General features: G+C 46.2%; 1 protein-coding gene across 8 annotated transcripts in view; it reads right to left on the bottom strand.

The window, feature by feature from the left end:
* The window catches only part of SYT17 (synaptotagmin 17), a 140,541-nt gene that overhangs the window by 101,705 nt on the left and 13,325 nt on the right, over nucleotides 1-25,511 (bottom strand). For all 8 annotated transcript variants that reach the window (XM_073015199.1, XM_073015202.1, XM_073015204.1 and 5 more), the window contains one exon: nucleotides 23,424-24,043. In XM_073015199.1, coding sequence (XP_072871300.1) covers nucleotides 23,424-24,043 — 620 coding nt within the window. The remainder of the gene's footprint in view (nucleotides 1-23,423; nucleotides 24,044-25,511) is intronic.

Below are 25,511 nucleotides of genomic sequence, written 5' to 3'. Positions count from 1 at the left end.
GGAGGTCAAAATGGGAAGACCGATTGAGCCCAGGAGTTCGGGGCTGCAGTGAATGTCGGTGGTGCCACTGCACTCCAGCCTGGGCAACAGAGCAACACTTGGTCTCTAATTTAAAACAAAACAAAAAATGCTGACCAGGAGTCCGCTGATAAGGAGCTTAGACTGTAGGAAGAGAAAGCAGGACCATCTAGTCCAGCAGCTCCTCAACTTGCACCACTTAGGAAGATCATGAAATTAATGGTGATCTTTACAGACATCCATGAGGTGCTGGGACATCCAACTTGCATCAACCTGGGGTAATTTTGTCCTCTCTCCTGCCACCTCCAGGGACATTGGCAACATCTGGAGATGTTTTAGTTGTCATAACTGGGGAATAGGGTGGGGTCTGCTACTGGCATCTAGTGGGTAGAGAGAGACCAGGGATGCTGCCAGACATCCTACAAGGTAAAAGACAGCCCCCTTCAACAAGGAATGGTCTGGCCCAAAATATCACTAGTGCCAAAGTTGAGAAATCCTGACCTAAGTCTAGAAATCTTGGGCTGATTCAGATTTTTTAAATACATAACTGTACCCTGAACAAAATTTTAATAAGAACCAAAGCCTTGAAACTTTTTGGTATAAGAAGAGTTCATCAGGTGCAGTGGCTTGAGCCTCTAATCCCATCTACCCAGGAGGCTGAGGTGGGAAGATGGATCGAGGCCAGGAGTTTGAGGCCCGCCTGGGCAACAAAGCAAAACCTTCCCACCTTCCATCTCTAAACTTTTTTTTTTTTAATTAGCTGAGCATGGTGGCATGCATCTGTGGTCCCAGATACTCAGGAGGCTAAGCCAGGAGGAATGCTTGAAGCCAAGAGTTCGAGGCTGTCAGATGCGAGAAGTTGTTCCTCTTCAAAGGTTTAGCTTGTTTAGTTTCCTTGTTCTTTGTTCTCTACTTTCAAGGCCAAACTTCCTTGCTCTCTGTACCTCTCTGTCTTGGTTTCAGTAACAACTCTTCTGCCAGTCCTTAGCTACAGAGCCTACATCTAGTGCCCACTCTGTAAATTATCCCTCCCATCACAACGGCTCTTCCCGCGGAAACTGTCCTTCCCGCCAGTGTAACCGCATTCCTGCACTTTTCAAGTTAGCCAACCAGGTTCAGCTTAGATTGTGCAGTCCCACTCTAACCAGTGGAGGCAGGACAGAGCAGCAGGGACAAGCCGCATTAGAGATAAAAACCCCTTCCCTCCTTTGTTCGGCATGCTCTCATGATGACTAGACCTGTGAGAAACACCCTCCTACAGAAGTAAGTTTTGCCTTACTGAGAAATTCTTTGTTTTAGTGCTCGTTTTCTTTGTGACACTGAACAGCATTTGTTTCTAACAAGACTTTAGTAAGCTGTGATTGAACCCCTGCACTCTAGCCTGAGTGGCATGGCAAGACCCTGCCTCTTAAGAAGAAAGAAAAGTCTATTCACCATCTCCACTGAGTTTGTCTTCAGTCCCCTCTGGGCCTGAAGAGGCCAAAGCTGGTGCTACAAGCCAGAGCCCAGAAAGATCCAGCTAAGATTTCCTTCCTTCTGCTTTCTTCTTAAGCCATTCTTCTTCACTGCAAAGTGGACACCCAAGCACCAAATACAAAAATCCTCCTAGGAAGTGGGCTCAGCCCTCACAGGGAAAATGGATTGCTTGTTCTGATAGGATCTCCAACTCTATAAAGTCTTCCTTATCCAAATTTAGTGAGATAAGGTTGAAATGTCAGAGCTGAAATAATGTAGGCCAACACTTTGGTTTTCTAAAAGAAAACGGAACCATGCCATTGCCTTACTTCCCTGTTTATTTCTTATTTTATTTATTTATTGATTTATTGTGACAGAGTCTCACTCTATGGCTCAAGCTGGAGTACACTAGCATGATCTTGGTTCACTGTAGCCTCTGCCTCCTGGGTTCAAGTGATTCTCACGCCTCAGCCTCCCGAGTAGCTAAGATTACAGGCATGTGCCACCATGCTCAGCTAATTTTTGTATTTTTAGTAGAGATGGGGTTTTACCATGTCGGCCAGGCTGGTCTCGAATGCCTGACCTCAAGTGATCTGGCCTCCCAAAGTGCTGGGGTTACAGGCGTGAGCCACCATACCCAGCCTCACTTCCCTGTTTAAAACCCTCCATCGCTCAGAATAAAATTCAAAGTGCTTAGCCTAGTCAACAACAGGGTTTATCAACCTCAGCACGATTGCCACTTTGGGCTGGAGCATTCTGTGTTGTGGGAGCTGTCCTGTGCATTACAGGAAGTTTAGCAGCATTCCTGGCCTCTACCCACTGGATGCCAGCGGCATCACCCCTCTCCTGCTTGCAAAAACTCAAAATGTCTGCAGACATCGTCAAATGTCCACTGAGGGCAAAAATCACCCAGTTGAGAACTAATGGTCTCTAAAAGGATTTATCTACAGGATCGAAATGATTTGATCCAAATGATTTGATCCCTGCCTGCCTCTGAGACCTCACTCACCAACCGCCTCTGCCTTCTTTCTGTTCTTTAAAAATACAAGATCATTGGCTGGGCACGGTGGTTCACGCCTGTAATCCCAGCATTTTGGGAGGCTGAGGCAGGCAGATCACGAGGTCAGGAGATAGAGACCATCCTGGCTAACACAGTGAAACGCTGTCTCTACGAAAAATACAAAAAAAAATTAGCCAGGCATGGTGGCGGGCACCTGTAGTCCCAGCTACATGGGAGGCTGAGGCAGGAGAATGGCATGAACCCAGGAGGTGGAGCTTGCAGTGAGCCGAGATTCCACCACTGCACTCCAGCCTGGGCAACAGAGCCAGATTCCATCTCAAAAAAAAAAAAAATACAAGATTATACCTGCCCCAAGGCTTGAACCTGCTATTCTCTGGGAATCTCAACTCAACAGTCACCTCCTCATCTAAGCTTTCCATTAACACTCAGTTGAAAACAGCCCTCTGCCTCCATCACTTTCCATCACACCACGTTGTTCATTTCCTTCATGGTACTTGGTCCTTAACCTTTTTCTCCATAAAGGCAAAGCAAGTGCCCATGTGTCCACTACTATATTCACAGCACCAGGAACAAATCCAAGATCAAGCAGTGCAGCCCCCAACACACAGGCTGAGCTGCTGCCACACCATGGGCCGAGAGGGGTTGTCAGCACGATGTTCTGCCCCCTGTCCTATCCAACCCCCAGAGAATCGAAGCCAAGACAGGAGAAGGAACTCGGTGACAGGCCACTTCTACCTTGTCCCTTGTGGAAGCGATGTCACAAATAAACAGGCCTCATTTCCTTTCTTGTAAGAGCCTGATGAGCTTAATTTGGTCGAACCACGTGGGGTGGGCTAGGGAGAACCAAAATAGACCATCTGTAAATTACTCGGATGAATCCGGCAGCCGGCTTGGGCAAATGTGGCTTGGCTCTCTCCTCTGTACCCAGACAAAAATTCTCTCTCCCTGCAGCCTTTCAACACAGTTAATTTCTAATCAATAAAAAGGAAATAAAAGAAAATCATCTAGAACAAAAGACATTTTCTGGAGAAGGCAAGAGCCCAGCCCTCCTCTCCTGACAGGTTTGCTTTGAACTCCTTCTCGATGGTCCTTTCGCTCGCTCTCACCTAGCAAAGGATTTCAAATGTGTGCACACAACTTTTAACGAAGCCCAAACACAGCTGCTCCACGCCCCCTTATGCCTTTGCTCTCAGGGGTTGGATAAAGCCTATTGTCTCTTAATCTGCTGCACAAACATTAAAATAGAAATGGATTTTTTAAAAAGCAAACTCCAACTGCAATGCCAGCACTTTACACATTTCATCAAATGCTTTCCTTTCTTTTTTTATTTCTTCTCTTCACTTTTTTTTCCCAGTCTTTGTCAATACCGCAACCCTGTATTTGCATAGCTGCATTGACAATACAGGCACATTCTGAAATACCCTTTAAGGAAAAAACTTAGATCAGAGGGGAGAGGATGAAGAGAAGTGGGTTAAAGGGTACACACATACAGTTAGCGAGAAGGAATAAACTCAATGTTTGGGGCTGGGCACAGTGACTTATGCCTGTAATCCAAGCACTTTGGGAGGCCGAGGTGGGAGGATCATTTGAGGCCAGGAGTTCAGGACTCCTGCCTCAAGCAAGACTCTGTCTCAATTAAAAAGTAATAATAATAAATGTTTGATAGTACAGTAGGGTGACTATATTTAACAAAAATGTATTGTGCTAGAATGACAGAAGTCCTAAATATGGTGACTTGATCACTATGCATTATATATGTAACAAAATTTCACGTGTAAGTTTCCCCAGCCATGTGGAACTGGGACTCAATGGAATCTCTTTTCTTAGTAGACTGCCCAGTCTCAGGTGGTTCTTTATAGCAGTGTGAAGGACTAATACACCTCCAATAATTGCAGAGAGTAAATTTATGTTCTTTAAGCCACCAGTTTGCGGCATTTTGTTACAACAGCCCTAGAAAACTAATACATGTGTATTGCAAACGTATCCTCCCAGTTTGTGGCTTGCCTTTTAATTCTTTTTACTATGTTTCCTGATAAGCAGAAGTTCATCATTTTAATGTGGTAGAATGCATCCCTCTTTTCCTTCATTGGTTCATACTTTATTTTCTGACTTTTTAAAGAGGCACTTTGCTATACTGATGTCACAAAGATCTTTATTTCCTTATAAAACTTAAAGTTTGGCCATTCATCAGTTCCTGGCCATCAGGACTTGATTTTGGTCTGTGCCGTGAGGTAAGGCTCCATTTTCTTTCTTCTTTTTTTTTTTTCCTGTTTTGTTAGAGACAGGGTCTCACTGTGTCACCCAAGCTGGAGTGCAGTGGTGTGATCACAGCTCACTGCAGACTTGAACTCCTGGCCTCAAGTAATCCTCTTGCCCTGGCCTCCCAAAGGATTACAGGTGTGAGCCACTGTGCCTGGCTCTATTTTCATTTTTGAGGGAGTGGCCACCTTGTTCCCTATCTTTCTGCTCCACAAAGTTGTGAGTTCATTGAGGGTAGTGACCTTCCATAACCTTCCCCCAGTGTCGGAGGTGAGGCCTGGTGGGAGGTGATTGACCATGGAGGTAGATTTCCCCCTTTGGTGCTGTTCTAATGATAGAGTTCTCAGGAGATCTGGTTGTTTAAAAGTGTGTGGCACCTCCCCATTCTCTGTCTCTTTCTCCTGCTCTGGCCATGTGAGACATCTCACTCCCCCCTTGCCTTTCGCCATGATTGTAAGTTTCCTGAGGCCTCCCCAGTCATGCTTCCTATACAACCTGTACAACCTGCAGAATCGTGAGCCAATGACCTCTTTTCTTTATAAATTACCCAGTCTCAGGTATTTCTTTATAGCAAGGTGAGAATGGACTAATACACCTGTAAATATGACTGTCTTAGTGCATTTTGTATTGCTATAAAAGAATAGCTTAGGCTGGGTAATTTATAAAGAAAAGAGGATGAACTGGCTCGTGGTCCCGCAGGCTGTACAAGAAGCACGGCACCAGCATCTCCTCTGCTTCTGGTGAAGGTGTCAGGTTGCTTCCACTTTTGTCAAAAGGGGAAAGGGAGTTGTCGTGTGCAGAGATCACAGGGCACGAGAGGAAGTAAGAGCGATGGGAAAGGTGCCAGGCTCTTTTAAACAACCAGTTCTTGTGCAGAACTAACAGAGCAAGAACTCACTTATTACCATGAAGATGGCACCTAGTCAGTCATGAGGGATCCACCCCCATGACCCAATACCTCCCATTAGGTCCCACCTCCAACATTGGGGATCACATTTCAACATCAGATCTGGCAGGGGAAACACATCCAAACTATAGCAATGGGAGTTCACAGTCCTTATTTGAAAATAGGGGTTTTGCAGATGTAATTGAGTCAAGATGAGGTCACACAGGAGTAGGGTGGACCCTATATCCCGTAGGACTGGATTTATGAAATGGGGAGAAAAAACATGGACTAAGACACACAGGGGAGAATGCCAGGTGAGGACGGGGTGGAGGCTGGAGGGATGCGGCTCTCAGCCAAGGAGCACCAGGATTGCTGGCAGCCATCAGAAGCCAGAGGAGAGGCCTGGAGTGATTTCTCCTATAGAGGTTCTGCAAGGAATCAACTCAGTTGACACCCTGCCTTTGGACTCTGAGCCTCCAGAGTTGCGAGGGAATAAATTCCTGTTGTTTTAAGGCACCCAGTGTGTGTTACAGTGGTCCCAGAAAACTAACACACTGGTGAATTAAGACAAAGGACAAAGAGTCACAAACCTCTATTGCAATCCCAGCTCTCCCACATACACTAACTGTGTGACCTTACCCATGCCGCTAAACCTCTCGGAGCCTCATTCCTTTCCTCCTAGGAAAAGGAGGATGATACCATATACCCCACGAAGTTCTAGTAGAGAAGGCTAGATCTTTCTTGAAATTCTTCAGTTGGTTCCTATGACACTGTCCACTCCTGCATTTCTTCTTACCTTACCTTCTAGCTTCTATTTCTTGGTCTCCACAGTTCTTTTCTCTTCTCTCCTGCCCTTAAGTGTAATTTCCCCCAGAATTCAACTCCTAGTCACCTTTTCTTTACCTTATATGGTGTTTCCTGGCAATTTTCTTGATGCCTATCATTTCTACTATCACATTGACTATGTAACCCAAACATACTTTCTTTATGAGTTCTGGTCCTGCCTAAGCCTTCTTTTTTTCTCTTTCTCCTTTCCTTTCTTCCTTCCCTTCTATAATATTTATTGAACATGTATTTTGTACCACTAGGGAACAAGACAGAAAAAAATGCCCCTCCTCTTGGAGCTCACATTAAAATGGAAGAAACTTAATAAGGAAATTAATATGTAATGTCTGATAGCAGTTAAGTGCTAGGAAGAAAAACAAAGCTGGCTGCAGGGATAGAACGTGATAGGACTGCTCTTTAAAAGGAAAATCAAGGGGCTGAGTGCCGTGGCTCACGCCCATAATCCCAACACTTTGGGAGGCCAAGGCAGGTGGATCACTTGAGGTCAGGAGTTCAAGACCAGCCTGGTCAACGTGGTGAGACGCTGCCTCTGCTAAAGATACAAAAAGTAGTGGGTGTGGTGGTACATGCCTGTAGTCCCAGATACTCAAGAGGTTGAGGCACAAGAATCACTTTAACCTAGGAAGCAGAGGTTGCAGTGAGCTAAGATCACGCCACTGTACACCAGCCTGGGTGACCGAGTGAGACCCTGTCTCAAAAGAAAAGAATTAAAAAAATCAAGGAAGGCCTCTCTGAGATGGTGACCTGAGTAAGAAAGGAGGGAGCCATGAAGGTATCTGGGGGGAGAGCATTCCAGGGAGAGACATGGCTGGTGCAAAGGCCCTGAGGTAGGGCCATGCTAGGTGTGCTTGAGATACCCAGCAAAGTTGATGTGGCCAAAGCAGAATCAAGGAGGCCACTGACCAGGGAAATAAAGTTGGAGGGAGATACAGGAGCTGAGTCTTGTTTAGATTTTATGTTGAATGAGACAGGAAGCCATTAGAAGGTTAGATGCAGGAGAAAGACATGAACTGACATTCATTTTACTATATTCCCCTGGCTGCTGGGTTGAGAAATGCAATGCAATGCAAAGGAATGAAGAAGGGTGACCCGCGAGGGACGTCCTAACACTGCAGGTGAGAAGTGAAGGTGGCCTGGACCTGGCTGGAGGAGTGGAAGGGTTTGAAGGGGTTGGTGGGGCTGGCCTGATTTGCTGATGAGTGTAGGCTATGACTCCTAGGTTTTGGGATCAATGCTGGTGTCACTGACGGATATGGGGAACACCGATGGAGGGGCAATTTGGGGCAAAATCAACAGTCCAGGGTAGGAGTGAGACGTCAGCCAGTCACTCCAGCAGGCGGCAAACCTAAGTTCAGTGTTGCCAAAGCTGCCCTCAACAAAAGAGCCACTGGGGGTGCTTGTAAATACAGATTCCTGGGGCCTCCCAGAGCCTACTTGATCAGATTCTTCAGGGGAGGGACCTGGGAATCAGAATGTTTCACAAGTGCCCCGGAAATACTGATAACACAGGTGTTTCAAGCCATGGGATCGGATGAGATCACTCAGGGATCTTTAGTTAAGCCCACTAGAAGCTTCCTCAGGGGTGCCCATCCTCAACACCCTGCACCCCAAACTTAGCTCATCAGCACCACTCCTGCCCCATCCTCGCCTGCTCCTCCTACCTCACTGTCCAGCACCCCTAACCAGCAAGTCCCTCAACCCCGAAAGCTGAGTGAGGCTCTAGAGACCTCCCTCACCCTCTGCCCTCATGTCATTTCCAACTCCAAAAAATCCTCCAAGCCCCCCCACGCCTCTCCAAAATCACTCCTGGATCCCTCCCCCACCACATCTAAGGTCACCTGCCCTGTTCTCAAACATGAAGTTGATGAATTGCTTGGATGACATATATTACTTTATTCTCCTTAATCAAACTGAGTTGAAACTTCTTGGCTAGGAAGATTTCAATGTAATCATCAGGGTAATGACTGCCAGTGATATTTATTTAGTGTTACCAGTAGGAAGTTCACTTTAATTGAGGCCTTGCCTCATGCCACAAGCATTATCAGATGACAGCCTAACTATGACCCTTGATGTTGGAGTTGTTATTCTTGCCATTTTCCAACAAGCTGAGCCTCAGTGAGACAGGACAACAGTTAACACAGCCTCCTCATGTTCAGTTGAACACAGCCTCCTCCATTCACTAACTTCATGGCCTTGGATAAGTTACTCAAACTTTCTGTGCCTGAGTTTCTTTAACTGTAAAATGGGAATAATAATGGCCCCTGGGTGGAAATGAAAGCCCTTAGAATAGTACTTGATCCGTGGTAATACTCAGGGAGAGCTAGCAATGATTATTATCAATGACATTGAGTAATTACCCAAGGTCACACCACTGGAAGTGGTTGGGCTGGCTCTGACCTGAACATTAAAGGACACTAGGTCTGTGCTCTTGACCACGATATGGCACCACTGTAAACATGTGCCAGGCTCTCTGATCTTGGTGCTTCATAAGTACTAAGTCTGACTGCCCACAATAACCCTCTGAAGTAAGTACTTCTGCGATCGGTATTGTGATGGTAAATGTTTAGTTCTTGGGGTCGGTGGAGCAGAGGTTCTAACTTATGACACTGGTCAATTTCATATACAATAGCTGGTCTGCAGCTATCAATGTGATGATGTCAACCAGCTTGTAAAATTCCTGAAAACTTAACAATTGGCTCTGGAAGCCAGCATACCACATGATCCCCATTTACAGACAAGGAAGTTGAGGCTTAGAGATGACAAGTAACTCACCTGAGCCTACACCTCTAGTGGATGGCAAAGCCAAGACTTGAAGCCAAGTCTGTATGACTCCAGGGTCTATGCTCTTAGCCATCATGAGATCACCTCCCTTGTGGGGTAAAGAAGTTAGTACACTGAGTGTTGGTACAGTATACAGCAAGACCTCCTTCCCAAAAGCCATGTGACATTGGACAAGTCACTCAACCTCTCTGTGCTGCAGTTCTCTAGTCTATATAACAGGAAAGTTGGTCCAAATCATCTCTGGTTCCTCTTCTAGTTCATTTAATAACTAGGAATCAAAAGTGAATGTTGAGGCTGGTCACGGTGGTTCATACCTATAATCCTTGCACTTTGGGAGACCAAGGCAGGTGAACTGCTTGAGCTAGAAGCTCAAGACCAGCCTGAGCAACATGGCTGAGCAAATTAGCCAGGCATGGTGGCTCACGACTGTGGTCCCAGCTACTTAGGAGGCTGAGACAGGAAGATTGCTTGAGCCAAGGAGGTAGAAGCTGCAGTGAACTGTTACTGTGCCTCTGCACTCCATTCTGGGCAACAGAGTGAGACCCTGTCTCAAAAAAAAAAAAAAAGACCCTGTTCTCTTTCTTTAGAGGTCCTGTCTCTAAAAAAACAAAACAAAACAAACAAAAAACTGCATGTTGATGTCTAAAATGCAAAACCAATTTCTATTTAAGGAGGAAGAAAACACAAAGGACCGCATGAAAAGAAACTTCTAGTTAATGACTGCTTGGTAAGACTCTGGCCTGGGCCCAGCTCTGGCTGCACAACATTGCCAAAACACTGCTGTTCATCAGAATCTGAGCAGGAAACAATTTTAACATACACACAAAGGCCAGGAGTCTACGGAGAGGGTCAAGGCTGACAGCAGCTCAGGGCAAGTGAAAGAGGGATTTCTCATTAAGAAACCTGACATTTGCCTTGTCAAGAGCCTTGGCTGGTGAGGTACCAGGTGGTGAGTGATCTCAAAATACAAAATGCAGTAAGGTATCTCTGTTTCCCAGGCTGTTTTTGGCAGCTGACAAGGCAGGCTGGGGGCGTTTATAACTCCAGGCACTTTCCAAGTACCGGGTCCAGTGAGCACATAACTCTGAGCACCTCGAATTATCAAGTATTTTGGCTTAAAAAAAAGTCCCAGAGAAACTATTCTGGATGACATTACAATGGTGAACCCATGTCATTATACATTTGTCCAAATCCATAGAATGCACGATGCCAAGAGCATCCTCATGTAAATTATGGATTTGGGGTAATGATGATGTGTCAGTGTAGGTTTATCAGTTGTAACAAATGTACCATTCTGGTGGGAGATGCTGATAACGAAGGAGATTACATATGTGTAGGGGCAGGGAGTATACGGGAAACCTCTGTCCCTTCCTCTCAATTTTCCTATGAACCTAAGACGGCCCTAAAAAATAAAGTCATTTTTTTAAAAAATTCTTCAGCTGCACGCTGGTGGCTCACATTTGTAATCCCAGCACTTTGGGAGGCTGAGGCAGGTGGATCACATGAGGTCAGGAGTTCGAGACCAGCCTGGCCAACATGGTGAAACCTTGTCTCTACTAAGAATACAAAAATTAGCCAGGTGTGGTGGCTCATGCCTGTAATCCCAGCTACTCAGGAGGCTGAGGCAGGAGAAATGCTTGAACCCGGGAGGCAGAAGTTGCAGTGAACCGAGATTAGTCCATTGCACTCCAGCCTGGGCAACAAAGCAAGACTCTGTCTTTAAAAATAATAACAATAATGAATTCTTCTATCTACTGTCTGCCTGGGGCATGGTTATGACCAAAGTAATATAAATTGAAACGCAAATCAGATTCTAAGCCAATTCCTTCTGGTTTCAATCCCAATTGTGCCTCAATGTCCCCTCTTCTTGGTATGTTCCCTCCTTGGGTCCCTCCCTGTGAGCTTCTGGCACCTGGGTTCCCGATCACCATTTATTCAGCATATATAGCATGACTCCATCTCTTTTGGGGTCTTTTTGGTTTTGGTGGGTTTTTTCATTTGGGACAGGGTCTGGCTCTGTCACCCAGGCTGGAGTGCAGTGTTGCCATCATAGCTCACTGCAGCCTCCACCTCCCGTCTCAAGTGGTCCTCCCACCTCAGTCTCCCGAGTAGCTGTGGCTGTGGCTGTGCATCACCACATCAGGCTAATTTTTAAATTTTTTATAGAGATGAGGACCTCACTCTTTTTCTCTGGGCTGGTTTTGAAGTCCTGACTCACACAATTTCCCTGCCTTGGCCTCCCAAAGTGCTAGGATTACAGGGGTGAGATGGAGTGTCGCTCGTTCACCCCGGCTAGAGTGCAGTGGCACGATCTCGGCTCACTGTAACCTCCACCTCCCAGGTTCAAACGATTCTCCTGCTTCAGCCTCCCGAGTAACTGGGACTACAGGCACCCACCACCACGCCCAGCTAATTTTTGTATTTTTAATGAAGATGAGGTTTCACCATGTTGGCCAGGCTGGTCTCAAACTCCTGACTTCAGGTCATCCTGCCTGCCTCAGCCTCCCAAGGTGCTGGGATTACAGGTATGAGCCACCACGCCTGCCCCTACTCCCTGATCTCTTAAAAAAAAAAAAAAAAAAAAAAGTGTTTTGTTTTGTTTAAAAAAAAAGGTAAAATAAATGAAAGAGGCAGTGCCGTGGAGTACAGTGACTCAGAGTACAGCCTCTGCAGCTGGATGACATGGGTTCAAGTCCCAGTTCCGTGGCTTAGGTGTATTGCTTAATGCATGCCTCAGTTTCTTCATCTATAAAATGGGGTGATGATAATAGTTCACACAATAAAAGCACTTAGCAGAATGCCCAGTGCACTAAGAATTATTATCCTTAATTTACAGCCTAGGAGTTAGACCCAGGTTCACAGTTGGGAAATCGTGAAGCTGGAACTCTTAACCAGATCAGTCTAACTCAAAAGCACGTGCTCTTTACACAACAATATTTGTTCAGTTCAGAAGACATCTGTTGAGTTCCTTCCAAGTGCCAAAGATACCAAGACTAGAACCCTTTTATTTGGCTGGGCATGATTGCTCATACTTGCAATATCAGGACTTTGGGAGGCCAAGGAAGGAGGATCGCTTGAGGCCAGGAGTTTGAGACCAGCCCGGGCAACATAGCAAGACTCCGTCACTACAAAAAAAAATTTTTTTAATTAGCTGGGCGTGGTGATTCACACCTGTGGTCCCAGCTCCTTGGGAGGCTGAGGTGGGAGGATCGCTTGAGCTCAGGAGTTTGAGGCTGCAGTGATCATGATCACACCACTGCACTCCAGCCTCAGTGACAGTGTGAGACCCTGTCTCACATAAATAAATAAATAAATAAACAAACAAACAAACAAACACGAAATAACAACAAATGCTGATGTCTATGGGGTATTTACTCTGCCCCAGGGTCTGGCCAAACCTTTTCCTGTGCATCAGCAGGATGCTGAGTGAGAGTGTTTCCTGTTGACCGCAGAACGCGCTGCCCTGGCCCAAAGAGAGGACCAAGGGGAAGTACCCAGGCGCCAGCAACATCCAGGACCCAACATCTCTCTCTGGGATTTGTAAGAGGCAGAGAGGCAGTTCTGCAGCATTCACAATCCTCCCTACCACTCCCAGTATGTACATGTAAAAGGGATGAGGGGAGAGGGAGCATTGGCTGAGTGGGGACAGTTATAGATTCTCCTTCTCCTCCATCCCCCAAAAGCTCAGAGAGAGACATGGCTGCCAAGACAGTCACTTGCAAAGATTGGGCACCTCTATAAGAAGGGAGAAATGGCATCTTTTTCTTTACAGGCTTCTGCTTAGCCAATGTTCTTATTCATCTGTATTGCGCCTTCCTGATCAGAGGAAAGGGGAAAAGAAGAGAGATGGCAAGCAGGGAGAAGGGAAGGCATGGAAGATGCTGCATTCTGAGCCCTGAGGGTGGCAAGAGAAAGTGTAGCAATGCTAAAGGTGCCCACCACAGCACCTAGCCCCGACCAGAACAGGCTTCCTTGACTACTGTCAGTCCTACATCTCTGCTTAGGTCTCTCTGGTCAGTGGAGTCCTTCCTACTTATGTCCATAAGGCAAGCTGGAGGTGCCCAGGGAATTAAGGACTTTTGGGAGCATCCTGCAACCCATGCCAGATGGGAACTGGGTGAATAAATACCCCAGCTCCCTCACCCCTCGCACTGAGTTCCCCAGTAGGATTAAGCTCTAGTTACCCACAGTGGTGAGACACTTTATTGGTCTCGTTTTCTCCCTTCTCTTCTGGTGTTTCTCAGAATCACTTCCTAAAGAAAATGCATGCCCTCAAATATTTGTCTTTAAAGGAAGTCAACTAGGATAACAGGTGACTTTCCCAGGTGTCAGCAGACACTGGAGAAGACAGCTTGGTTAGTGACCACACACACAGACTCTGCTTCCTAAGCCACAGTGCTCTGAATTCTAGACATCAAAGGTCTAAAAGGTTTTCATTTGGACAGTGCAAATCTCAGGCTGAAGCCATGTTCAGAAACATAAATATCCAGCATTCCAGTGTGCAAATATCACTTTTGACTAAACATATTTTCTTCTTCCAGGCCCAAATCAAATATTCCTCTTCAGTGGGCGATTTGGCTTTGTAATGTAAGATATTGCACCCTGACATGACTTAGAACTCTTCTCCATGAATCCCTAAGAGCACTTTAACTTGAATCTACCCTTTCCCAGAATGGCTCCATAAAATATCATCTTAGCGGCAGCCCTGTATTGGGTGCACCCTGCACGCCGGCCACTCAAGCAGCCAGGCACAGCACTTGCCACGCCAGCTTATGAAACCGTCACAACAGCTAGCCCCTAAGTGGCAGAGCCAAGTTTTAGATGCAAGTCTGTTCAGCTTAAAAGTCCGAATGCTTTCCACCTTCCACCTTTCACCTTCCACCTTCCACCTTTCACCTTTCACCTTCCACCTTTCATCTTTCACCTTCCACCAGCTGCCCAGTGTTTCTCGGAATGAAGTCCAGAGTTTAACTACGTTGGAATCTCCCAGCCCATTGGCTCAAGTACAGATTCACGGGTCTTTCACCCAAGATGTGGGAAATCAGAATCAGGGAGGCTGAGGTCTGGGAGCCTCCACAGTCATAGCTCCCAGGTGATTCCGATGCTTGTTAAAGTAAGAGAACCTCCGCAGTAGCAGAAACCCTCCTGATCACCCCCTGCTGACCCCACACTGTTTGACATTCCTTGTTTATAGTTTCCTCAAAGGCTGCTCCTCGGCATCAAAGACTCTGCTTTCAAATTGCATCCTTTGTCACCGCCACCTTACACGGGGTCCAGATCATCGCCACCTCTCACCTAAGAGACCACAGCGATTTTTCCTAACTGGCACTGGTACTTCTTGTCTTTTGCTCCTCAACATTTTTTTATGAACATTCTCTGTCTCTCTCTTTTTCCCAAAGAAACGGGGTCTCTTTATATTGCCCAGGCTGGTCTCGAACTCCTGGCCTCAAGCGATCCTCCCACTTGGCTTCCCAAAATATTGAGATTTTAGGCATGAGACACCACACCCAGTCTATATTTCTTTCTTTTTTTTTTTTTTTTTTTTTTTGAGACAGGGTCTCGCTCTGCCACCCAGACTGGAGTGCAGTGGCGTGATCTTGGCTCACTGCAGCCTCTGCCTCTCGGGTTCAAGTGATTCTCGTGCCTGAGATTCCCAAGTAGCTGGGACTACAGGCATGCGCCACCAAACCCAGCTAATTTTTGTATTTTTAGTAGAGATGGGGTTTCACCATGTTGGCCAGGTTGACCTCGAACTCCTGGCCTCAAGTGATCCTCCCTCCTCAGTCTCCCAAGGTGCTGGAATTATAGATGTGAGCCACCGTGCCTGCCGTGGCTTATACTCTCAACACTTTCAAATACAGAGAGGCTTAAAGAGTTGTACAGTAAGGCCGGGTGCGGTGGCTCACGCCTGTAATCCCAACACTTTGGGATGCCAAGATGGGCAAATCACGAAGTCAGGAGATTAAGACCATCCTGGCTAACATGGTGAAACCCCGTCTCTACTAAAAATACAAAAAATTAGCTGGGTGTGGTGGCAGGCGCCTGTAGTCCCAGCTACTTGGGAGGCTGGGGCAGGAGAATCACTTGAACCCAGGAGGCAGAAGTTGTAGTGAGCCGAGATCATGCCACTACACTCCAGTCTGGCAACAGAGTGAGACTCAGTCTCAAAAAAATAAATAAAAATAAAAAATAAAAAAAAATTGTACAGTGCACACTCTTAGACATATACTTTAGATTCCAAATGAACAGTTACTGATATTAAGAATGCTATAATTATTTTTTAAATATGTTTTATTTGCTTCATCCCTATCCATCTATCACTCTATCTTTTTTGAATGCATTTCAAAATAAGTGGCTGACATTGGTACAGTTTCCCACTGTCTTAGTCCATTCAGGCTGCTGTAACAAAAACACTATCAACTGGGTGGCTTGAAAACAACAGAAACTTATTTCTCACCCTTCTGGAGGCTGGGAAGTCCAAGATCAAGGCACCAGCTGATTTCATGTCTGCTGAGGACCATTCCTCGTAGATGGGACCTGTTGGTTTTGCCCCACATGGAGGAAGGGGTAAGGCAACTCTCTGGAACCTCTTTACAAGGGCACTAATCCCGTTGATGATGGCTCTGCCCTCACGGCCTAACCACCAAAGGCTGTCTGAATACTATCTCCTCGAGGCTAGGATTTCAACATACGAATTTAGGAAATTCAGACCATGGCACCCATACACATTTTGGCATATCATTAACCAGAGTTCAGTGTTTGTTTATGGCGGGGATTTTTTTTTAGATTACACTTATATAGAGTGAAACGCACAAGTCTTAGGAATACTGGATGAGCCTTGCCAAATGAATACAACTGTGTATCCTTCCTAATGCTCAGAACGGTTCCCGCATGGCCACGGGGCATCTAATCTCTCCACTGTCCTTGCTCTTCCTTCCCCAAACCATATGAACTCAAGAGAAAATGAACCACCTACGTCGTGGATATTTTTACGGCTTAAAAACACACACACAGTTGGTCAAAAAGCCATCTGTACAGCCATGCTCATAGCAGTATTATTTATAATAGCCAAACGGTGGAGGCAACCCAAGTGTCCACTAATGGATGAATGAACAGACGAAATATGACACACACACACACACACACACACACACACACACACAGAGGAATATTATTCAGCTCAGCCTAAAAAAGGAAATTCTGACTCACGCTATGACACAGATGAACCTTGAAGACATTATCCTGAGTGAAACAAGCCAGCCACAAGAAAAATAATCTATGACTCTACTTATACGAGGTACCTAGAATTGTCAAATTCATAGAAAGTAGAATGATGGTTGATTAATGGGTGTAGGTTTCAGTTTTGCAAGAGTTCTGGAGATGGATGGTGGTGATGGTTGCACAATAATGTGAATGAACTTAACGCCACCAAACTGTACAGGCAAAAATGGTTAAGATGGTACATTTCATGGTGTGTCTATTTTCCCACAATTAAAACTAATAATTTTTTTTTAATTTCGAGATGGAGTTTCACTCTTGTTGCCCAGGCCAGAGTACAATGGCGTGATCTCAGCTCACTGCTATCTCCACCTCCTGCGTTCAAGCGATTCTCCTGCCTCAGCCTCCCAAGTAGCTGGGATTACAGGCACCCGCCACCACATCTGGCTAATTTTTTGTATTTTTAGTAGAGACGGGGTTTCACCATGTTGGCTAATAGTTTTTTAAAAGAGCTGAGCCTACACAGATTTCAATGGCTTTCAATCCATTCCAATGAGCAGAATTTCTCTAAATAGCCAGTGTAATTTCATGTCTATGTCAATCCCCTCGTCCTACTCACTGTATGGTCTTATTTTCATTATCTTCCAGCCAACCTTATCCCTGAGACCCCCAAAATGCCATAGCTCCATTAGCTGCCAGTTTCCTGAATGCTAAGATCAAAGATGCAGTCAGATGGGACATTGCAAGACAGATGGGATGTTCTGCCCTGAACCAGGAAGTGCTTATATGCTGGCCCCACAAGCCACCCATTCATCTTCCATGTGGGTTTGCCAAGAAGAAAGTATAACTAGACACTAAGCATTAGCCCAACTCCACACACTATTAGAATAGGCTGAAAATAAGAAATTGAATAGTTTCGTCTTATACACCATTACACAACTGCCTCCTCTCCTTCCCATTCCACTGACCAATCAACCAATTTGGTGAAGGCAGATGTTAGCTTCTAACAAAAATCAGCAATCAGGACAGCTATACTGGCTCACGTCTTTAATCCCAGCACTTGAGGGGCTGAGGCAGGAGGATCACTTGAACCCAGGGGTTTGAGACCAACCTGGACAAAATAATGAGACTCCATCTCTGCAAAAACTAAAAAATTATCTGAGCGTGTTGGTGTACACTTGTGGTACCACATGGTTTCAGTCACTTGAAAGGCTATGGTAGGAGGACTGCTTAAGCCCAGGAGTTCAAGGCTGCATTCAGCCATGATTACACCACTGCACTCCAGTCTAGATGACAAAGCAAGACCCTGTTTCAAAAAAATAAAAAAAAGACAGGTTGAGGTCCTAACCCCCAGTATCTCAGAATGGAACCTTATTTGGAAATTGGTTCATTGTATATGTCATTATTTAAATTAAGATGAGGTCACACTGGAGTCAGGTGGGTCCTAATTCAATATGACTGGTGTCCGGTGTCCTTACAAGAAGAGAAGAAATGTGGCTCACGCCTGTTATCCCAGCACTTTGGGAGGCCAAGGCGGGTGGATCACGAGGTCAGGAGATTGAGACCATCCTGGCTAACACGGTGAAACCCTGTATCTACTAAAAATACAAAAAATTAGCCGGGTGTGGTGGCGGGCGCCTGTAGTGCCAGCTACTCGGGAGGCTGAGGCAGGAGAATGGCGTGAACCTGGGAGGTGGAGCTTGCAGTGAGCCGAGATCATGCCACTGTACTCCTGCCTGGGCGACAGAGCAAGACTCCGTCTCAAAAAAAAAAAACGAAGAAGAAGAGAAGAGGCACAGACACACACAGGGCAAAAATGGCCATGTGATGGTGGAGCAGGGATCAGAGCAATGCAGCTCCAGCCAAGGCATTCCAAGGACTGCCTGCAACCACCAGAAGCGAGGAAGGAGCAAGGAGGGCTTCCCCTCCCGGTTTCAGAGGGAACATGACTCTGCTAATGCCTTGATCTGAGACTCCTTGCCTCCAGGCCTGTGAGACAATAAATTTTTGTTGCTTTAAGCCACTCAATTTGTAGTGCTCTGTTATGGCAGCCCTGGCAACAAATCTACATCCAAATCCCCATCTCCAGCTCTGCTTCTAGGGAACCCGGCCAAAGACAGCCAGCTTGTTTTTTTCTTTCTTTCTTTGTTTCTTTTTGCAGAACTTAATTTTTTTTTTTTTAACTTTTATTTTAAGTTCAGGAGTACAAGCACAGGTTTGTTACATAGGTAAATTTGTGTCATTGGGGTTTGTTGTATAGATTATTTTATCACCCAGGTATTAAGCCTGGTACCCATTAGTTGTTTTTCCTGATCCTCTCCCTCCTCCCACCCCCCATCCTCCAAAAGGCTCCAGTATGTGTTGTTCCCCTTTCTGTGTCCATGTGTTCTCAGTATTTAGCTCCCACTTATAAGTGAGAACATAGAGTATTTGGTTTTCCATTCCTATGTTAGTTTGCTGAGGATAGTGGCCTCCAGCTCCATCCATGTTCTTGCAAAGGACATGATCTTGTTCTTTTTCATGACTGCGTAGTATTTCATGGTATAGATGTACCACATTTTCTTTATCTAGTCTATCACTGATGGACATTTAGGTCGATTCCATGCCTTTGCTATTGTGAATAGAGCTGCAATAAGCATAACACATGCATGTATTTTTATAATAGAACAATTTATATTCCTTTGGTATATGCCCAGTAATGGGATTGCTGGGTCGAAAGGTATTTCTGTCTTTAGGTCTTTGAGGAATTGCCACACTGTCTTCCACAATGGCTGAACTAATTTACACTCCCACCAATAATGTATAAGCATTCCTTTTTCTCCACAACCTCACCAGCATCTGTTATTTTGGACTTTTTGATAGTAGCCATTCTGACCGGTGTGAGATGGTATCTCATTGTGGTGTTGATTTGCATTTCTCTAATGATCAGTGATGAGCTTTTTTTCGTATGATTGCTGGCAGCGTGTAAGACAACCGGCTTTTCCACTCAAAGAGCATACATTCCAGAATAAGCATTAGCTGGGCAATAGGAGCATATTCTTTCCTCAGTCAGAGTCTCCAGTGCCTCTCTTTGTGTGAGTTTCTTGCCTCGCTAGTATGAGTCTGGTATTCAAAGTGAAATACTCATATAGCATGACCTTCCTAGTGGATTTCATCATTTAAAACTTCTGCCTCAAATACATTTGATCCCCAAATGTGAGCAAATACATCCTGATCCACTCCAACGGTCAAGACCTACTATATTGGAATTACTGAGAGATGGTACCTCAGTCTTCAATATGGTGTCCATTTTCAAGGCCAATTTTGATCATTCTTAACAAAATGAGTCTTGGTAGGGCTCAGTAGCTCATGCCGATAACCCCAGCAAACTTTAGAAGGCCGAGGTGGGAGGATCGCTTGAGACCAGGAGTTGGAGGCCAGCCTAGGCAACCCAGCGAAATCCCCATCTCTGCAAAATATATTTTTTAAAAAACTAACCAGGTGCAGTGGCATACAGCTGTAGTCCTAGTTACTCAGGAGGCTGAGGTGGGAGGATCTCTTGAGCCCAGGAGTTTGGGGCTGCAGCAAGCTGTGATTGCGCCACTGCATTCCAGCCTGGGCGACTGAGCCAGACTCTGTTTCTAAAAATAAAAAATAGGCCAGGTCCGGGCACGGTGGCACAAGCCTGTAATCCCAGCACTTTGGGAGGCAGATCATGGGCAGATCATGAGGTCAGGAGATCAAGACCATCCTGGCCAACACGGTGAAACCCCATCTCTACTAAAAAATACAAAAAACTAGCCGGACGAGGTGGCCCCTATAGTCCCAGCTACTCGGGAGGCTGAGGCAGGAGAATGGCGTGAACCCGGGAGGCGGCGCTTGCAGTGAGCTGAGATCCGGCCACTGCGCTCCAGCCTGGGCGACAGAGCGAGACTCCGTCTCAAAAAAATAAAAAATAAAATAAAATAAAATAGGTCAGGCGCAGTGGCTCACGACTGTAATCCCAGCACTTTGGGAGGCCAAGGCGGGCGGATCCCAAGGTCAGGAGATCGAGACCACGGTGAAACCCCGTCTCTACTAAAAATACAAAAAATTAGCCGGCGTTGTGGCGGGCGCCTTAGTCCCAGCTACTCAGGAGGCTGAGGCAGGAGAATGGCGTAAACCCGGGAGGCGTAGTTTGCAGTGAGCCGAGATCGCGCGACTGCACTCCAGCCTGGGGGACAGAGCGAGACTCCGTCTCAAAATAAATAAATAAATAAATAAATAAATAAATAAATAATAAAACAAAATAATTTTTAAAAATCCAAATGAGTGCTGATTGCCCATTTATTACCGCATGCAGCACACTGCATTACGGCTTGCTGTTTACCAAACACTCTTTCCCACTAGATTGGAAGTTTCCTGCTGCTAGGAATGGTATGGGATTCATTTTTATTAATCCAACTAGAAATGCTGGGCACATAATAGGATCTCAAGAAAAACAATGAAGAAATGAGCAGATTAGAGAAGAAAAAAAACAAAGAATAATAAAGAGGGAAGGAGAGAAGGAAAACAAATATCTTAAGGGTCCAGATGACGCTTCCAAAAACTATTTTGAACAGTACTAAGAAAACACTCATCATCATCAGGAATGAGAGACAGAAGGCATTTTTAGCCAGGATTTAAGAGTCAAATCCACAATTAAAGGCATTAACAGCCACTACTTGGCTGATAATAGCACCAGTAAAGCTGGAAGCCCGAGTGTGACAGACCAGAGTGTAAATCAGATGAGCAGTTAGAAGAGTTGACCTGCCTGCAATATTTCAACTTTATACGCACCTTTGTTATTTTATTTTTTTAGAGACAAGGCCTCACTCTATTGCCCAGGCTGGAGTGCATTGGCGCAATCATAACTTACTGCAGCCTCAAACTTCTGGGCTCAAGCAATCCTCCTGCCTCAGCCTCCCAAGTAGCTGGGACTACAGGCACATGCCACCATGCCTGGCTTTTTTTTTTTTTTTTTTAGTGTTTTGTAGAAATAAGGTGTCACTATGTTTCTCAGGCTAGTCTCGAACTCTTGGGCTCAAGCCATCCTCCCACCTCAACCTCCCAAAGTGCTGGGATTACAGGTGTGAGCCTATACACATGAATACTTTTAATTCTTAGAGGCACCCAAAGGTCCCCATGAAACTAAAGCACAGCCTGCAGCTTTCTCAAGGGTGAGGAGCCAGCCCTTGTCTGGGAGAAACCTGCTCCCGCAGTGACATAAAACAGGCCTGGCTGTCCCTCTTCAGATGGAAGGGAGACGGCAGCCCCGAGATTAACTCAGCTCAGGAGATGCCAGCTCCTCTGCCACAAGAAGGCTCAGCATCAGGAGTGAACCGGAACACTCCCCGCCTCTTGTCTGCCCAATTAGATATTCACCAGGTGTGATTACCACTTAGTGCACTGGAAGGCGATGCATTACAGGCTCACTCTGAATGGGTTCACAATAGAAGACGTCCTCTCCTGACAACTGGGGCTGCCACTATGGAGAGCTCACCACCCGCCAGGCCCTCGCTGCAAGGTGGTGTTACTACCTCCATTTCACCTGAAGTGAGGTGAGGGAGCAGAGGGGTGAGGGAGCAGAGGGGCTTATCAACAGTTAGGCAGTGGGAGGAAGGTTGCAGATTAGACCCAAGGCCATTTTCTCTGCGTGTCACCAAAAGGCTCCCCATGGAAAGGCAATTTTTTTTTTTTTTTTTTTTTTAGAGACAGGGTCTCGCTCTATCACCCAGCCTGGAGTGAGCTGGAGTGAGTGCACTGGCTCAATCATAGCTCACTGCAGCCTCGAACTCTGGGCTCAAGAGGTCCTCCTGCCTCAGCCTCCCAGGTAGCTGGAATTACAGATGTGCACCACCATGCCTAACTAATTTTTACATTGTTTTTTTGTAGAGACGGGATCTCATTATGTTGCCCAGGCTGGTCTCACATGCCTGGACTCAAGTGATTCTCCTGCCTCAGCCTCCCAAAGTGCTGGGATTACAGGCGTAAGCCACCGTGCCTGGCCTGGAAGGCAACTTTTATTGACCTCATGGTGGCCAAACCCCCTCCCTTGTTTCTCCATCTCCCATCCCTGTTCCTACACCAGCCATCCCACAGGACAGGGAGAGAAGGAAGGGAAGACAGGAGGAGGGGAGGAAGGAAGGAGGTGAGGGAGGCAAAAAGGGAGGGAAGAGGGAAGCGGGGAAGGAAGGGAAGAGGGAAGCAGGGAAGGAAGGGAGGAAGGGAGCGAAGAGAGAAGTGGGAAGGGAGGGAGGGAGGAAAGAGTGGCTGGGTCTTTTCCTTTCCTTGGGCTCCCCACATCCTTCTACCCACAATGGGTAGATAGTGATCCTCTAACAGGCAGGAATGCCCGACAGCCGACTGGAGACACAGCCTGGTCCGTGGGTGGCTTCCCAAGCAGCCAACCACATTTCCCTGGGCTGGACAGGGGGAAGGAAGCCAATCTAACAGTTGGGCTGAAAAGCATCCATGCATCATCTTGTTTTCCAGCCTTTGCTTTTTCCCCCCAAATCAACTTCTGAAAGTCAAAATGATTGATAGCTTTATACCCTGTGCAATCATTCTCCTTATTAAATAACTCAGCATCAATCATTTAAAAAAGGCTTCCAGAGTGGTGGTGGTTACATGAATCTATACATGTGATAAATTTTCACAGAAAGACACACACAGGAGTGATGTATATAAAAACTAGTGAAATCTGAGTAAGCGCTAGGTTAGTTACCAATGTCTGTTTCCTGGTTGTGTAAGACGCTATCATGCTGGATCAAGAGGACACAGGAACTCTCTGCTATTTTTGCAACCTCTTATGAGTCAAAAATTATTTCAAAATAAAAAGTTTTAAAAATCCAAAAAAGCCTTTTAAACAGTAAAATAAAATAAAAACAATCACTTTTTAAAAAAACTCCCAGGAGGAAACACCACAAACCCATCCCTTACCTGAGAACTGGGAATCAGCGCCTTCCACCAGTGCCCGCCCTTGACCAGGTCAACTTCACACAAAGGCACGGAAACTTTCCCAATGACACAGTGGCGGGAGAACTTATCAAAATCCACCACGGTCAGGAGCAGGGTCCTCCTCTGGGCCTCCAGGAAGGGGATCTCGAAGGTGTAGCGCTCCTCAAACACGGGTTTCTGGGTCTTGCGTTTGACCCCGGTCTGCTTTGAGTTCTTCTGATCTGGCAGGAGACAGATCTTGACGTAGGGGTTGGAGTGTGCCATGTCCTGACGCGAGCCGTCGTGGGAGATGGGAGGTGGCAGGTCTCTGGCCTCAATCACGCGCACGGTGAGGTGGTTGTGCAGCAGGTCGTACTGAGTGCTGAAGTGCAGCATGCCCAGCTGGTACTTGGACAGGATCTCCTCGTCCGTCAGAGAGTCCACGTCGTCACTGCTGGAGTCGAGGGAGTACAGGTGGGGTTCGAACTTCCTGAAATAGTCGTCGGGGGTATAGGTCCGTCTGAGCACCGAAGGCTGGATGGGCTCCTTCTTGGCGCTGAGAACGCCAAACTCGATGGGTTTAATATCGATGAGTGGAGAGCTGGGACGTCTTGACTCAAGACCTGAGAGCCACCAGAAATAACAATGAAGACAGCCACATACAGGGCACACCTGGGCAACTTTGCAGGTGAGCAGATTCTTGCACTGTTTACTCTGCTTCAAAATGATCCTTGCCATCTTTCTCCACACTCTGAAATACTCACTGATTCTGTGACAGACAGTATGGTGGCACTCTTGTCACCATTGCCATCATCACAGCAGCTAAGTGCCAGGCACTGCTCTAATAGACTGAGTACATTACTTCATCTCATATGTGCAATCACAATCTTCACATGCCCTTGAATTCTTAGATAATTACTATTATCCTCACTTTGTAGACGAGGAAACAGAAGCTTTAAGTAACTTTCTGAAGGTCACACACTTGCAAGTGGAGGAGCCAGGGGTCAGGCTGGTCTAGCTGGTCCCAGAGTCTGGCTCTAACCATTATCCTATGATGTCTCCAGTTGAAGAAAGTGAGCTCTGGGACCAGAGTGTCTGGATAGAATTCCCTCTCAGCCACTTACTCACTACTCGTGCACTCATTAACAATGAGCCATGTGACTCCGGGCGTATTCTTTTGACTCTCTGGGACTCTGTTTTCCCATCAGTAAAATAGAGTCAATAATGGCACCTACCTCAAAGAAGGTGATGAAGATTCACTGAACCAGGGCATGGAAAGGGCATGGCGCAGAATGTGCCCATAGGCACAGACCAATAAATGGGAACGATTATACTTCTTCAAGGTTCATATTCAAACTTCATCGCTTACGGGCTGCCTCTCCCCCCCTTCCATGAACCAGCAGAGAGCATTGATCCCAAGTTCATAATCCTAACCTTTTGTGCATCCCACTCTTCTAGCAATGAGCTCATGGCATTCTTGCTAATTGCCCTAACAGCTGTCGTTATGAGACATTTGCCTGAGGCAGGGGAGGTACTCTGACAGACGTGTGCTAAATGGAAATCACCTGTGTTCAGAGCTGGGCATAAGACTCAGAAATCATCTAGGCCCACACTGTCCACAGAAAGATAACGCAAGCCAGAAATGCAAGCCACATATGTAACTTAAAATATCCTGGCAGCCATGACTTTAAAAACATGCCAAAAAAAGGGCAAAAATTCCTTTAATTTAATGTAATTTATTTGTTTATTTTGAGACAGAGTCTTGCTCTGTCGCCCAGCCTGGAGTGCAGTGGCGGATCTCGGCTCACTGCAACCTCCGCCTTCCAGGTACAAGTGATTCTCATGCCTCAGCCTCCCAAGTGGCTGGGACCGCAGTTGTGTACCACGACACCTGGCCCATTTTTGCATTTTTAGTAGAGATGGGGTTTCGTCATGTTGGCCAGGATGGTCTTGAACTCCTGGCCTCAAGCAATCTGCCTGCCTTGGCCTCCCAAAGTGCTGGGATTACAGGCATGAGCCACCGCACCTGACCTGCAAAATTAATTTAGTATTTTATTTTATTTAACCCACTATATCCAATATATAATCATT

The sequence above is a fragment of the Chlorocebus sabaeus genome, chromosome 5 (assembly GCF_047675955.1).
Source record: "Chlorocebus sabaeus isolate Y175 chromosome 5, mChlSab1.0.hap1, whole genome shotgun sequence".
Lineage (NCBI taxonomy): Eukaryota > Metazoa > Chordata > Mammalia > Primates > Cercopithecidae > Chlorocebus > Chlorocebus sabaeus.
The sequence above is the reverse complement of the archived record's forward strand: the minus strand, read 5'-3'. Positions and strand labels throughout refer to the sequence as shown.